General features: G+C 46.2%; 1 protein-coding gene across 2 annotated transcripts in view; it reads left to right on the top strand.

The window, feature by feature from the left end:
• The window catches only part of MTMR4 (myotubularin related protein 4), a 1,314,188-nt gene extending 1,298,985 nt beyond the window's left edge, over positions 1–15,203 (top strand). For both annotated transcript variants that reach the window (XM_069614837.1, XM_069614836.1), the window contains one exon: positions 12,925–15,203. In XM_069614837.1, the coding sequence (XP_069470938.1) occupies positions 12,925–13,102 (178 nt within the window). In that variant the 3' untranslated portion in view covers positions 13,103–15,203. The remainder of the gene's footprint in view (positions 1–12,924) is intronic.
• Positions 15,204–15,904: the final 701 nt, after the last annotated feature.

The following is a 15,904-nucleotide window of genomic DNA, read 5'->3' on the forward strand; positions in this document are numbered from 1 at the left end:
AAGTCGAAGGAAGTCGTCCAAGAAACTCAATTGGTGCTGTTAATTCTTTGTGGAACTGTGAAGGAGGTCTTTCGTCAAACAAAGAGACTTTAACCAGTGGATTTTATTTGTGTGAACTTTTTTTCCTTGGTACATTTCAAGACTCTTGTTGAGACTTTTTGTTACTTGGAGAAAATTTACTTTGGACATTCTTGGGGTAGCAAAATCTGCCCAGGGCCATGAGAAGTCATCCAAGACTGGGCGTTTGGTAACCTTTTATTTATGTTGTATTTTTGTTATTTGAATGTTGATATTGTTTATGGTGAGGGTTAGTTTTGTGAATGCTAGGAGGTTTTCCCTTACATCTTGGAATAGGTAGGGAATCCCCTGGTAGAGTTGGTTTATTTAGGGTTTTTGTTATTATTTTTTACATAATAAAATGGCACATCTTGAACTCGATAGTCGTGAGCCTCACATTACTGACCTCTCACAATGGGCCGCCCTTGGCTGAAACTGGAGTAAATACAGTGTAGCGTTTTGAAAGGCTGGGTGCTTACTCCAATCCACATTCTGTGTTATGAGTGTGTGGTTTGAGTGAATTGGCCAAATGCCTGTGAGCCTGATTGGCTGCCTGCATTTGTGTATGTTTGGCTCACTGAGCCTGGCTCAGCCTAAGTGAATGGGGAACGAATGTGTATAACTAAGGACCTCTGTAACCAATTTGTTCAGAAGCTGAAGTGAAGCTGAAGCAAGAAGAAGCTGTTCCCTGAACCAGCTAGAGAGAGAAGTCTGCTGCTGCTACTCTTCATCGAAATCCGAAAGCTGCTATATTCTTCCAAGGACTAATCCAAGAGAGGACTTGGATAGGCAACCTCTTCCTGAGCTACGATGGACCATCGTGCACCTGCTACTCTTCATCTGAAGTACCCTAGAAGCCAGTTCTGTGTGCCTGCCTTCTGGAGAAGGGGTATTCGAGGAGTGCTTGGACATCTTGATCCGAAGAAGTCCAGTTGTGTAGCCCAGGGTCCGCCGGAGTGCTTGTGACCGCTGGAAGCCAGATTGCTACGTATCGGCAGAAGAGCTAGTATCTTGGCATAGTGCTGCTCGACACCCGGATCTGCGAATGTTCCACCTGATTAAAGAATCTTTCAAGGAACATACCGGACACGACACCTGACCACTTTTTACCGCTGAAGAGGAGCCCAGTTCACTGTGTGCAGATGAAGGTCTGTGGTGTGCTTCCCTCCACCAAAAAAGACGTCCCAACCTTGGTGAGGGGCCATACTCCATGTCGCCAGAAGCCATCCAGAGGTCTGTGCTTCAGCTGCAGTACTGAATATACAAAAGTCTGTAAACCGTGAAATCCTGAAACCAATCACCTACTTCTGCCACTGCACCTACTGTCACCGAAAGGCATCCGAGGACCGCAGGGGTCTAGTCCTCTTCAGCCAGGCCTTTTCGGAGTCCACAGCAAGTTTCACCTTCATGAGACATCCACAGCTGTAGTAACGACCTGCCAATGGATACCATCACGAAGACCAAAAGTGCTGCCTTTCCGACAGTGTCTGGTTCCTCCTTTTCTCTTGGCCTCGACACCCCAGTGACTCCTTGCCAAAGGGGTCCATCCTCAAGGGGTTCCGACGAGTAAAGCTGAGTAACTCAACCACCTTGCCTGCCAAGGCACCAAAGGTACTGTGACAGGTAAGAGCATCATGCAGTGGTGAGATTCATCTTGGATCCCATTCTCCTGAGGCATATCCGGTACTTTGGGGTAGTGGAACCTGTATAAGTAAAGCAGAACATTTTTGGACCGGGCTGTAATATAGGAGATATAATGTACACCCTTACCTTTCCCTTACAGGTTGCCCAGGCAGGGGGGGTATCCTCACACAGTATCACTTTTTAAGTCTAAAGAAAGTATACTGCCAATGTTCTGAAACTAATCTGCCTTTCTTCCTTGATCTATGAAGTTAGACCTTGCTTAGCAATTAACATGCTTTTTAAAGACTGTCAGCAGTTGGTGCATTTTTTATGAATATTGTGTGGTACCACCGAGTGTAGATATAGTATTGCCATTATTAGAATAGCATTGCCAAAGTACAACGTGATATTATTTATATGTATATATTCATCTGAACCTTCTCTTATGTAAAGCAGCTGTGTTATCACCTAACATAGTGTGTGGACATTCCTTTGTGTGGGCTTGAAGTTTCACTGTACTTAAGAACATCACCGCATCACCTCCTGAGAGCTTAAGCCTTGCTGCTGGTCCATAATACCAATTGAGAGCCTTGGCTGGGGTGCTCTGTGCCTCTGTCGCAGCCATATAGAGGGCAGAAATACAGATAGCCCTCTCTAGTCTTTACTGGATCTCTTCACAATACCTTAACTCTTGTTTTGGGTGCTGAACAGCGATGAGCTGGGATTCTAGGTGCTTTCACCGGAGTCGAGACGGTCGAGTCACTTTGGCAGTTCGAAGGTGCAAGCTCCCAAATGGTTGAGACGGTGAGACGATTGCTTTCAGCAGCCAACTACATACTTTTTTATTTTTACTTTTTTACTTTTTTTTTATTGGCAATCATGTCGGAGTACAGCGGGTTACAGTTTCCAAAGCAATCAGGAACACAGGCAAGATACTTGTACAACAGATTTCGGTCCTGGGGCATCCATCATATTTACATTTCTTTCGTATTGGAAGCTTAGTGTTAATTTTATGACCTTGCGTCAGTTATACAGTTACATTCACTGGGTAAGATTAGACAGATATGTTTGAAACTCAGACCATATATTCCTGGGTCGTGGGAGGCAGTTAGTTAAAGTACTGTTCCTCACATCTCTGGGCCGAGGTTAGTGCGGCCATACAAGCTTTGTTGCTGGGCGTAGAGGCAGGTTTCCATTTGTGTAGCAAACATCTTTCACCAGTCCTACAACTCACGTTCACAAATGCATGTGTTTTTTTGTTCAGGACATTGTTCAACACCTGACAGGACTCCCAGAGGGCAACGACCGAGAGGAATGTTCACTACGTTGGAGAGAGTTTGTAATACATTGTCCCAAAAGGACTCTAGTTGAACACAAGACCAGAACATATGCATATGGTCATCTGAGCTAGACCACATGTGGGGCAGAAGTGTACTTTGCCCTGGGAGATTCTAGTGAGCTTTAGTGAGCTTAAGGGGGGTGTAATACAGTCTATCCAACAATTTATATTGCATACATCGGAACCTAAATTCCAAAGAGACCTGTTTGGTGTGTGCACACATGTTTCCATTGTGTGTCGGCTAGCTACACCCCTAGATTGTCAGACCAACTATTACGTGCCTTGGATGCAGAGTCAGATTGTCTGCCCAAGAGCATTCTGTATAATTTTGACATTATTCTACGGATGCAGCTAGAATTAGCTATGTACATCATTTCTTCTGTTTCTTGGTGCTCCGATGGGAAACAGGGCCACAGTGATTGTGCCGCTGCTCGTATCCTGTAGTAATTCTAGGCCCGAGCCGGTGTGTCCCTCCCGCCTTGATTGTGGTGTAATAAATTCCCCATCTGGGAACAGATCAGCAAGTGCTTTATAGCCTAGTCCCTCCCAATGTGTCGCCATGGTGGTGTCCCACATGGGGCCCAGTTCAGGGAATCTCCATATCAGGAGCCATTTGTAGTATGGGTGTACCTCCGTTTTTGCTGTTAGTATGTAGTGCCAGGCCAGTATAGTGGAGGAGAAGGGATCGTACGGGCAGTCATCTTTGTATGTGTGATTCATGGTTAATTTCTATGGTCCGAGTTGCTGGTTTCTAGGCACTTTTGGCATTTGGTGGTTGTTGATGTTCCCCGCACCAGCCGCTACCCAGTATAAATCAAGGTTGGGGGCCTTAAAGCCCCCTCCTTCCCCACCCCCTGTCGTATGGTAGGGCCATGTCCAACCATTTCTTCCGGACCGCCCCTTCATGCCACACGAATTGCGCACAATGGAATGGAATTTGGAGAAGGGTTTTCCTGGCCAGATCGGGACGTTGGCGTATATATAGGAGCTTTGCTAGTAGCAACATCTTCACCAACGATAATTGACCAGTCATCGTTATTGGAAGTGCTCGCCACCTAGTCTCCATGTGGGTCATCATTGCCTCATAGTTATCTGGCAAGAGGGATTGTTTCGTCCCTGACACTTTCAACCCTAGGTATTTAATTCCATTGGGGGACAAACAGAGGGGGTATATGCCCCTTGGTTGCTTGGTATTGTTAGTGAGTGGGAATATTTCTGATTTAGTATAATTTATTGTGAACCCAGAAAAGCTTCCCAAGTGAATCTTATCCCGAAGGATAGGATCAAGATTTCTTACGTATAGCGGGACGTCATCTCCGTATAGTGACACTATCTCGGGCTGGCCCTTGAGGCGGTTTCCCTGGTGATTGTGACAGGTGCGAATCATGTCGCCATTGGTTCAATGGCCAGAGCGCAAAAGTATCGGGAAGAGTGGGCAGCCCTGTCGCCTGCCCCTGCTTAGACCAAAGGGTGATGATTTTTTAAGAGTTCACTAAGACACAGGCTGTGGGGCCTGTGTATAGGAGTTTAATATAGTGAAGCATTTCGGGGCCAATTCCCATTTTCCTGAGGACCGCCCATAGATCCTCCCATGACTCCATGTCAAACGCTTTCTGATCGTCGAGTGTCACTGCCACTGCTTTCACCGCCAAATAGGCACATGATGTCCAGTGATGTAGACCTGCCCGGGATAAAGCCCCTCTGGTCACTGTATATAATGTGGGGCATCAGAGGGAGAAGTCTGTTTGCAAGAGCTTTGGTGAAAACCTTACTGTCCACATTCATCAGAGAGAGGGATCTGCAAGACCCGCGTTCATTACTTGGCTTGTCGGGTTTAAAGAAGATGGTAATGGTAGGATCTCACAAGGACTTATGGAGAATGGTCTCCTGAAGTGATTCAACTCACACCTCCAGAAGGCCCTGAACGAGTAGGGCTACGTGCTACAGGTAGAATTCGGGAGTGCTGGCATCCGGGCCCGGGGCCTTTCCCTTTGGCCAGTTGGCTATCACTGTTAGTATCTCCTCCGACAGGGGGGCTACCAGATCTTCACTGGCTTGGGCACTCGGGTATGATAGGGGGGATCCCTTCGAGGAGGGAATGTATGGCTTGTGTTGCATGGTGTTGCTCAGAAGCGTATAGCGAACTATAAAAGTCAGAGAACACTTTCAGGGTTTCCTGGTCGACCATTGGGGTTTCCCAGTGGATCTGTGATACAGTTCACTTGGGTGTGCCCGCTTTTAGATTTGGTTAGTCTGGCTAGGGTTCTGCCCAGCCTTTACCCCTCCCCGTATTTCCTAGCCACCTGTGGGCGCGAGAAGTAGCGCACCTCCCTGAGGGCATGTGCCTCGAATTGCTCTAATTCAGAGCGTATCTGGGTTTGAGTGGTCGGAATATTCTTTTTCCAGGGATTTAAGCTTGTATTCGGAGCGCTGAAGATCGTTCCTTTATGGTTTTTAGGACACCCGCTTCTCTAGAGATTGAGATTCCATGGATGTAAACCTTGAAGGCCTCCCACCGCACAACAGCAGTTGCACCTGCTTCATTTCAGGCAAAATAAGTCTCTATATCTGAGCGGAGCTCCACCTTAAATACTACGTCATTGAGTGCTTCTGATTTGAATCGCCAGATGCTACCCGACCCAGGGGGCCTTCCTGTTCTTAGGATCAGTACCACTGGGGAGTGATCAGAAAGGTTTGAGGTAGTATTGCCATGTTACCCATCCCCACTCTGCGCATTAACGAGCCAGAGGTCAAGTAGAAGTCTATACGTGATGAGCTGTCGTGCACTGATGAGTAGAATGTGTATTGTCGCTCTTGTGGGTATAGTGCTCGCCATGTGTCCCTTAACTCCAGGTGTTCCATGTGTGCTTGGAGTTGGCGAGCTGCCTGCGATTGGGATCTGGGAGCCACACCGGTCCTGTCCATCGTTTGGTCTAGAATTAAATTCATATCACCCCCCACGGGATCGGAATCACAATATAACCACTTGCTACTTCATCAAAGAATTCAGGGGAGTCAATGTTTGGGCAGTAGGTGTTGACCAGAAACAGCTTGATTACCTCCATGAAACAGTGCAGGATAATATAATACCCACCCATGTCCAAGTATTTTTTCGTTGAAGGCAAATTTTACAGATTAGTGATATGACCCCCACCCCCTTGATTGGGTGGAGTATGATGTGAAAAACCTATTTGCCCCCCCCATATTGGTGAAATGCCCATGGATGCCCTCTCCTTGGCGTGTCTTTACCCCATGCCTACTAGCGTAAGCCATGATTATGTATTTGTATTATTTATATAGCGTTTTAATCCAAAGCGCTTTACAGATAAACAACAAGAATACATCCAACATAAAACAGTAGAAGCAAACAACAATATGTATGAATCAAACCCGTAAAACAGTAAGTAGGACCATTTACATATGAGGATGAAGAGGAAAGGAGGAAATGGGGAAGGAAGGGAAGAGGGTGAGAGAGTAAGGAGAAAAGTGAGTCAGTAGGAGGAGAGAAGGACTTAGGAGAGAAGGGGGAAGGGAAGGAGAACTATGAGGGGGAGAGAGGTGAAGGGGAAGAAGGTATCAGGGTGGGGAGTAAAGGAATGATTTCAAGGAGGCACGGAAGGAGGAATAGGTAGGGATGGGGCAGATAGAAAGAGGTAGAGAGTTCCAATGTAGGGGGGCAAGGATTTGAAAGCAGCGGAAGCGAGAAGAGGCACAAGGGGAAGGGGGGACAAAGTAAGAAGAGGTCCGCGGAACGAAGGGAGCAAGAGGGGGTATAGAATGAGAGAAGAGGGGGCAAGGTGATGAAGAGATTTAAAGCCAAGGCAAAGAAAGTGAAATTTAAGTTGAGAGTGGAAGAGGAGCCAGCCTAAGTAAGAGAGAGATGGAGTCATGAGGAGAGAGAAGACAAAGGGTGCGGATGGCAGAGTGGTAGATGGATTTGATGGGGGCGAGATGGGAAGCAGGGAGACCAAAGAAGAGTGAGGAGCAATAAAAAAGGCGAGAAAAGATGGAGGAGATTAAAAGTTTGGTGGCATAGAAGGTGAGAGAAGAGTGGACTTTACGGGTATTGAAGCGATGGTAGCGACATGCGCAAGAGGGAAGGGAAATATGATGGGTTAAGGAGAGAGAAGAGTCAAAGTGAATGTCTAGATTACGAGCGTGGGTAGAAAAGGGAAGATTGGAAGGGGGGAAATGAATGGAGAGGGAGGAGGAAGTGTTAAAAGGAAAGAATCAGACTTCAGTCTTGTCAGTTTGAGAGAGATAGTGAGATGACATTCAGTTTTTAATGGCAGAAAGACAGGCAGAGCGTTTTAGATGCAAGTCAGGGGAGTAGGAAGAAAAGGAGTGGAACAGTTTGGGTGTCATCAGCATAGAAATGATGAGAAATCCCAAAGGAAGAGATGATGGGGGTGAGGAGTGAAGTGTAGAGCGAGATAATAGGAAGGGCCCAAGGACAGAGCCTTGGGGAACGCCATAGTCCAGAGGGAGAGTAGGGGAGGTTTGACCGCCCCAAGAAATGGCAAAAGAGCAATGGGAGAGGTAAGAGAAAAGCCAGTTGAGGACAGAACCATTAAAACCAAAGGAAGAAAGAGTATTAAGAAGTAAAGGGTGATCGACAGTATCAAAAGCAGCTAAGAGGTCAAGGAGGATGAGGATTGCGGATTGCTTAGCGTAACGAGCAGTAAGGAGGGAGTTAAGAACATAAGTGAGAGTGGTCTCGGAGGAGTGTTTAGGACGAAAACCAGATTGAGAAGGGGGAAGGAGAGAGAGCGAGAGAGCGAGAGAGAGAGATTAGTGACAAAGGTCGAGCTCTGAGAATAGACTTATCTTTCAAGAATCGTTCAACATTGCCACCTTTCCAACTCTTGACCCAACATTAATTTAGCAGCTGCTGCGGGGCTGACTGCTGCGGCTCGCGCCACAACTTAGTTGCAGGATGCCTTATCCAAATATACATCTGGCAGCAGTAGGTTACACAAATCGGATGCTGTGTGCTCATCTTAGAATCCTCGATGGCTGGTGATTTGATGGTAGCAGATCCATCAAATGGTGGGTTGACCTCACCATTTTCCGGATGGTCCGGGATCGGTATCTGAGCCTCTATAAATTTTACTGCTTCATCCAGACCGTAAAAAGTCAATTTTGCCTCTGAATTGGAATCGCAGCAGGAGCGAGCATTGCATACTGAATGTGGCAGTTTCAGAGCAGTTTCTTGACTCGATGAACTGGCGCCTCTCGTGTTGGACCCCAAGTGAGGAATCTGGGAAGATTTTTATTGTCTGGGAGCCCAGTCGTGGTTCCGTTTTCTCTCTGGCTAGGCGCAGGAGATGATCTCTGTCGCAGTAACTTAGGATCTTCACAATGATGGGTAGCGGGAAATCGCCAGGTTTAGGTTGGGGGCGAGTGCCTGGTGGGCCCACTCTACCGCAAAAAAAGGGGGAGAGCTCCGGGGCTCCAAGTAGATCCTTGAGTAGGTTTTCCACTGCCTGTTCCATTCCCCCAGACAATGCATCCTCAGAGACCTCAACAATTCTAATGTTATTTCTCCTGGATCGTGATTCAAGATTGTTGCATTTAGACATCACAGTTTTCATGTCTTTCACCAGAGTTGCCACTTTGTTGTGGACGCTTTGTACGGTGTCCTCCGTCACCCCAATCCTTGTCTCTGCCTCTGTGATGCGCCCGGATTCCCTAGCAAGCTGTGACCTCATGGATGCCATGTTGGCTGTTTAATCGTCCAGCTTCTTGTGGACTGCCACAAAGCCCTTGCCATGGCTTCCATCATGTTAGTGAGGTCCAAGGGGGGATTTGTAATTGGTTGCGTTTGCTCTGAGCGCAAGCTAGTTGAGGGCTCTGGGGCCTCACAGGAAGCAATTTTAGCGAATTTGTCCATGGCCCACGACTTATTTCCAACTTCTTTCCACTGTCTGAGCCTCTGGTCATGGCGGGTGGGTCAGCTTGGGGGTGGCGCCAGGGTCCCAAGCCAGAAACCCCAGAAGACTGTTACTTCTCCCTGGGCCAGAGTCAATCCCTTAGAATGAGTGTGAAGACCCTCGGGGGCAGCCGCCGGCACGGTCCAGTGTGTGCCAGGCCCTGTTGGTCTGTGGCCAGCAAGGAGAGCTGGTAATGCTCGGATCTCGGGGTGGCGTTGGTGGGGCTGTTATGCGGGAGTCTGCTAGCCGGCTTCCCTTGGGCTCGGGGTGGAGCACCCACCAGCAGCGCCCTTTGGGCGGGCGGAAGTAAATGCACTCTCCCCGGCCAGGTCATATCGGGGTGGGATGCAGAGCAGTCCCCCCTCAGTGGTACACCTTCTCGAGCTCATGGTGTGTCAAGTCATTGGAATGAGGCTGAGGCCTTGACAGATTGCGGCGCCTCACCAGCGCCTTGCCGTGCTGGTAATACTGCAGCTCCTTCCCTTCCAGTGCAGTCAGAACTTTAGTGGGCCGCAGCACGGTCTCCTGTTTCTTCTGTCGTTTGGGTCAGTTGGTCTCCTCGATGGTGGGCACCAATGCTTCAATTTGGAGTGCACACAGTTGGTAATTGCCACCACCACTTGAAATATTTGTCGGGCTGTTACCGGAGCTCCAGCAGTGGGCAGCCGCCTTGCTAGCTGCTCAGCAGGACCACCAGCCAACTCAATACTTGAGTCAATTTTTCCCACATAGTCGAGCCCGCAATCAGGCCTCAATCCGGTTAAATGGGTCGAGCCGTTGTCTGGATGGCTCGAAGTGCAAAAAGCAGCTTGAAATTTACGGGAAGTGCCAAAAGCAGCACAGTGGATCTTGTGGCAGCTCGAATGCGTTCATGCTATGTGAGAAATCTCTTGTGCGTCCTCGCATTTACTCCCCTTAGATCCCCTTGTCAGGTGGCCAGGGAAAGGCCATCACTTTTGGATCCCGATCCTGGGGGTGGAGATGCGAGGGAGGATCACTTGTGGAGAGTCATTGGGGAGAGGACGTCCCTGAGGGAGAATTGGTACTCCCCCTTCCCATTCTATAATGAATCCATAATCACAGAAGCTTTCGTGGAATGTTGTAACCCCATTTTCCTCTGATCAGGGTAACTTCAAGAAGAATTATAGACCTCTGAGAATGAGTGATAGGACAATGCCCTCAGGCGAGATATTGTATCCCCATTTCCCTAATCTTGACCAACCTAGCCCTCCCCTTACCTTTATGGGTTGTTGCAAGAACTCTCCCCTCATTTCCCCACGTTTAACACTTGAAAGTACTGGGAAGAGGAGATTAAGAGTAATGAATACTACACCTTAATTTTACCACTCTGGTACTGAGACGAGGAAGATGCCTGCATAGTATGGTGAGAGTGAGGCATGTCCCCTTAATCATGGTCAGGCAAGTCTTATTAGACATCCACACCTGGAGCCTGTCAAGGGGGCTTTAGGTGTATAAAGAGACGATTGAAGAGAGGTGGGGGAGCAGCAGGGAGGCCTGTGTAAGGGAGATCAGGGGACCCTTTCCTTGAGGAGGCAGCCATGGTCGGAGCTGAAGTGTAACCAGGACCAATCCCAAGGTGTGGGGGCCTCCATGATGGGGGATTAAGCAGTTGGGAGCTGTGAACGAGCAAAGGAGAGAGAATGAGAGAGACAACACGAGAGAGAGGGAACGAGAACGATGTCTGCGTCCACCAAGGGCAACAGGATTGCTGTTACATCCAGAAGTCATACTGGCATGTGAGATGGGCTCAGAGGTCAGAGCGACAGCCTGGGAAGCCAGAAAGAGCAGCAAGAGTCGCTGGAGCAAGACACTGTGAGTGTTGGGTAAAGAGACTCGGAAACCGGGGTGCTCCAGGCAGGCTGCATGCAACAAATGAAGCGCTGTATGAATGAAAGCTTCAAAGCAAGATGAGTCACATATTTAATACCGAACTGAATGAAAGTTTTAAAACCGTGCTACACCACACAGATTGAATACTGAATTGACCGAAAAGCTAAAATGATTGAATATTGAGAAGAAATATAAACTTTATAAGCAAAGCAAATGGCTAATAAAGGCTAAGCAGGAAAATACCCATATGAAAGCAACCTATGGGGAAGGAAACAAGTGTGAAAGAGTGCAACCAAAAGTAGGGCATGAACAGGACCACCACCAAGTGAACATTGTGAGTAAATGCAGTGCGCAAGGCCACAGCACAGACTGGCAAGAGGTGTGTAACACGTTATGGGTGAGCATGGAGGCCAATAAGGAATAGCCAGAGGAGTGTAAATATTGCACAGAAAGCCAAGCGGCCAACAAGGAGAAGCTAAAGGAATGTATCCTTGTACACAGGGGCAGAGGCACCTTTGGTCCTTGTTGCACAACCTGTGATGGGTGGGTATACACGCATTTCACCACAGTATTTTTCATTGCGTGTTATTTCATCGCCGTTTTTATTTTGAAAAAAAACTCATCGTATTTTTTTGAGGGGGGGGGAGGTTTGGAAAAAAAAAACAGCGATGAAAAAAACCGATGAAAAATACTGCGGCGAAATAACGTAGAACCGATGGGTGGACCGTGTGGTCTGACAAGTGCACCTAGACCAGTGAGCCCTACATTGTGAAGATAGACATTATGAAAACAACCAAGGAGGAGCGCTGCAAGTGAACTGGTGAGCCAAACCAGGAGGTTCAGGATGACCCAGTGTTAAGCTGAACTTTAAAAGATTCAATTACACATTACGTTGAAGTCTTGGGGGAAGGGAAGCCTGAGACTTGATTAACTACAAGTACCGTTTTGAGGACATGGCCTCAAGACCCTTTTTGTTTGAACTGTTACTTTGGACTTGGGGAAGGGATCCCTGAGGGGTTTCGGTAATGAAATTGAACAGGGTAAATCCCAAGATTTTTTGTGGAACTGTCTTCAGCTTGAGGAAGGGGAGTTGAAGAACAAGCTGAGAGCTGTAAAATGCTCAGACTTTGTGTTGATTACCATTTCTTTGATTATTGGCATCCCTACACACTGTTTAGCTTTAGTTATGAGGTCAAGTATAGGTTTTGGGCACAGACAGGCCTTTAAGTTGAACTCTTTCACTCAGACTTTCGTTAGTTTCGTTCAGGTTGGGAAATCCCTCCCTAGCATAGGGCACGTTAGGCCTTCAACCATCCTGACATTTGAGTTAATAAATATATTTTGTTTGAACTTTTAGTCTGTTGTCTGTGTCTTGCTTAATGATGCTGTCACAGCACACATCCAAGTAGATGTGTATCTATGTAATAGATGCTAGACTCCATCTTTTCAAGATAATTTGTGTCAGCACAGAGTTACGTGTCATGCTTGAGGTACTTTGCAAAGTTGTATGAAGTCCTAGGAAAACCTGAATTGTCTCATGTCTCGTTCGAGGTGTATTGGTCTAACTGCAACTGAAAGCATTCAACCAGCACAGCCACACCGCAATACTGATATAGACGCAAAGGATCTACTGTAGAGTTTTGAAAGAAGTCATATCGAAAGAAAAGAACATCTTTTGGGCAACCATTTTTTTTCTTCCACTATCTGGCACTTTTACAACATTCTACATCTGGAATTTGTTTACATAACCATGCAAGACCTAGAATATGTTGCGATTACTGGTAATTAGCAGAAAATAAATATAGCTTCACCAACAGTGTTTTTTCTTTCAATATAATCTCTCTGAACTGAAATGATCTCACGCTGGAAAGCAATCGCACACACTCACTGGAAAAACACCAGTGAAGTAAGGTAGTGCAATTCCAAATTATAAAAAAATGACTGGTGTCCTACTTAAACTGGAATTAACCACAGTGGGTTCATTGTGCTGTTCACATTAAGAATCTGTCCGTAGTGGCTTTGCCTAGTGGCTACAGCACTTGCTCATTTGTCTTGCCTTTTCTTTGGTTTAAGGTTTAATAACTGGCTATTAATCACACTTTGCTTTTTTTTCTTTCGTAGGAACTGTGGGAATATATTCTGCGCCAGCTGCTGCTATCTGAAGCTTTCAATTCCTGACCAGCAGTTGTATGATCCTGTACTTGTTTGCAATTCTTGCTATGATCAAATCCAGGTGTCGCGAGCTAGGGAACTTATGAGTCAGCAGCTAAAGAAACCCATTGCTACAGCATCAAGCTGAAACAAAAGAAATAATGAGCTGAGCTGGGTGATCCTCGCCTAATCTCGCAAAGCCCATCCTTGTCCCTTGCAGTGCGACAACAAGGTTGCTTCAAGCAGGTGCTCCGCCTCTGGTTTAGTTGAAAGCTCGTAAGCTCTTGTCTCTTCCACAGTGATATGAAATGCACTGTTGGGTGGCTAGTTGTGATGCTGTGACTGAGCTGTTCAAAGAAGATGACTTAGTTTCATCAGCATCTCTTTTCTCTAGAGAGCTGTTCAGCGATGAAAGTGCCAGTTGTGGCATGACTGCACTGTGAAACTCCATTCTGAAGATCTGTGGCAACATTATAAGGATATAATGTTCAGTTTATAAAACTGTTGTGCACATAGTAGTTCATCCAACTACAGAAGGAAAATGCAGAAAGAGCCAAACCATGTCATCCTTCACTCCAGAAAGTTGCACAACATGGGGATATATATGGTGCTTTGGCATTCCTAGCCCTGTACCTCTAGCAGTGTGTGCACAGTCCCATCCTCTGACCTTCTGTCTGTAGTTTTAAGCAATTGTGTGGACAGCCTCTTTGAGCATTTCCCCAGTCACTGCCTTGGTTACGATGATGCTGCATCATTGCAGATGTGCCATTCCATGAAGTGACAGATTCTCATCTCATTTTTTCCTTTTATGTACACATTTACTTTCCACGCTGGACAGTTATGAGTAGAGGGAAGGAGTCAGGACTAGGTCTTGATGAAAGGCAGGGGTGGAATCATTTTGGCTGTCACTGGAGTGGCCGCTGAGTTGTGATGCTAATTCACTGTGAAGGTTTGGTTTGAAGTCATTGTTGTATCACCTGTTCTCTTAACTTCCAGAGCAATCATACTAATTCTGGTTTTGATCCAAAGTAGTCTTCGGTCAGACATGCTTCATTTTGGCTGGATTATCCTCCACTTTCCACAATGTATATATGACACGGCTCCTTGCTACCAATTTCTGGTAATTTGGTTTTCATGTAGCTTTCTACCATTTAGATGGGATGCTTCGAGGTGGAAGAACTTCTGTTGTGTTGTCTGGGGTGTACATTTTTGGCTGTAGGTATTTCAAGGGGGCTTAGGAAAACATGCTGCTATGTATTTATGTGCACTTACCAATGCAGTCCAGAAAAAGGGTGACACATTGATACCAAAATGCCAACATAATTAAGGATTCCTCTAATTCTGATCTTGCACTAATGTTCTTAATGTGTTTTGTCGAAGACCTTTCTTTAATTTTATAGGGCTACTTGATCTACATGCTCTAGTGTAGCCTTGTTATCCTGTTCTCCGTCTCTTGCACCACTGCTCTTTGTATGTTCTCCTTTGCAAACTTTTGTTTATTCTGGCGCTTCTATGTCTGTATTCCTTTATTCTGTGCCTTGCATTATTTCCTATAACTCTCCCTAATAACTTTCCTTGTCTCGTCCTTTTAATGTTAACTCATGGTTCTCTTTCTTCAGATTTCCTCTCATTCTGTGACTCGTGTTCCATCAACTCTGTATTTTTCTCTACTCCTAATATTACGCATGTTTCCTGATTACATTTTTTTTCTTTCAGTCAGCCTCTTCTCACGTTTGCGTCATATTTTCACTGTAACTCTTACTTTTCAACACTTTTCTCTCTGCTTGAACATTTACTCTTTGAAACATTGCTTTCTCTGCTCCATACGTTACTCAGACCCTTTTCTTAACTTTCAGAAGTTCTCTTGACTATGCATTCTGCTTTCCTCTACCCATATCCATTAGTCATTCCCATGTCAATCATTTCTCACTGCAATGCTCAGATCTCAATATTACAGCAGTAAATACAACCTGGACATATTTTCCTAAAAAGGGAAAACTGTCTTAAAAATGTGGGCAGGTGCTCGCTACGGTGTTGACAGATTTTACAAGGTTGCTTCTGTGAGATCCACTATATCATTGAAGGTACCAACCGGAGCCCTACAATGTAGAGTCTTCTTCATCTGGAACAACTGAAAGCTCAGCAATGCAAGTGACTAGATGTGCTGGCCAATGGAACAACATACATGGGAATCAGTTCAATATTGCTGTGAGATAAAAAAAATAAAAAGCTACACAAATGGAAACACATTATAGTGATTTCTGTGTTTTATTGGTTTGCCTGCTTGTCCATTTTTTTTGCTGTGGGGAATAATGTGCACCTCTGAAAGCTTGTGGCTGTACTCCATGGCACGTGCATTGCAATGCCATTAGCCCCATAAGTTCCAACCCACTGCTTGACAAATCATGTCCACAACATTCTCCTCTCCCTGAATTGTCAGTGGAGGTGGCCATTATTACATACTACAGTGACCTGTTTATGCTTTTTGAAACGAATAAAATGTCAGTCCTCAGGTTTTTTTTAACATGTTTATTTTAAACCGATTGCACCATTAAGACAATACAGATACAAATGCAATACTTAAAATTCCCATATTTATCCAGCTAGGCCTAGAATCCCCGGTCTCACCCTCCCCTCCTTGCTCAGCGTGGCTGGGGCATCAGCCAGCGGATCACTGCCCACAGAAAGGGTCCATCTGGTGAGTTATTGCTGGAAATTTCTGGTCGTAGTCGAGAAGTGGGGCCCAAATGTTTGTGAACCGGTGCAGGTGGCCTGCTCTGGCAGCCATCACTTTCTCCACAATTAAGATGTCCCACAGTTTGAGCCACCACCAGGTCATGGATGGGCCCTCGGCAGACTTCCAGGAGCGAGCTGTCGTAATTTTCCCGGCTAAGAGAAGGAGAGCAAGTAAGTTGGCTGTCTTCCCCGATCTCGGGTAGGTCCCGGTAGC

This window comes from Ambystoma mexicanum, chromosome 9 (assembly GCF_040938575.1).
Source record: "Ambystoma mexicanum isolate Mex_15411 chromosome 9, UKY_AmexF1_1, whole genome shotgun sequence".
NCBI classification, from domain to species: Eukaryota; Metazoa; Chordata; class Amphibia; order Caudata; family Ambystomatidae; genus Ambystoma; species Ambystoma mexicanum.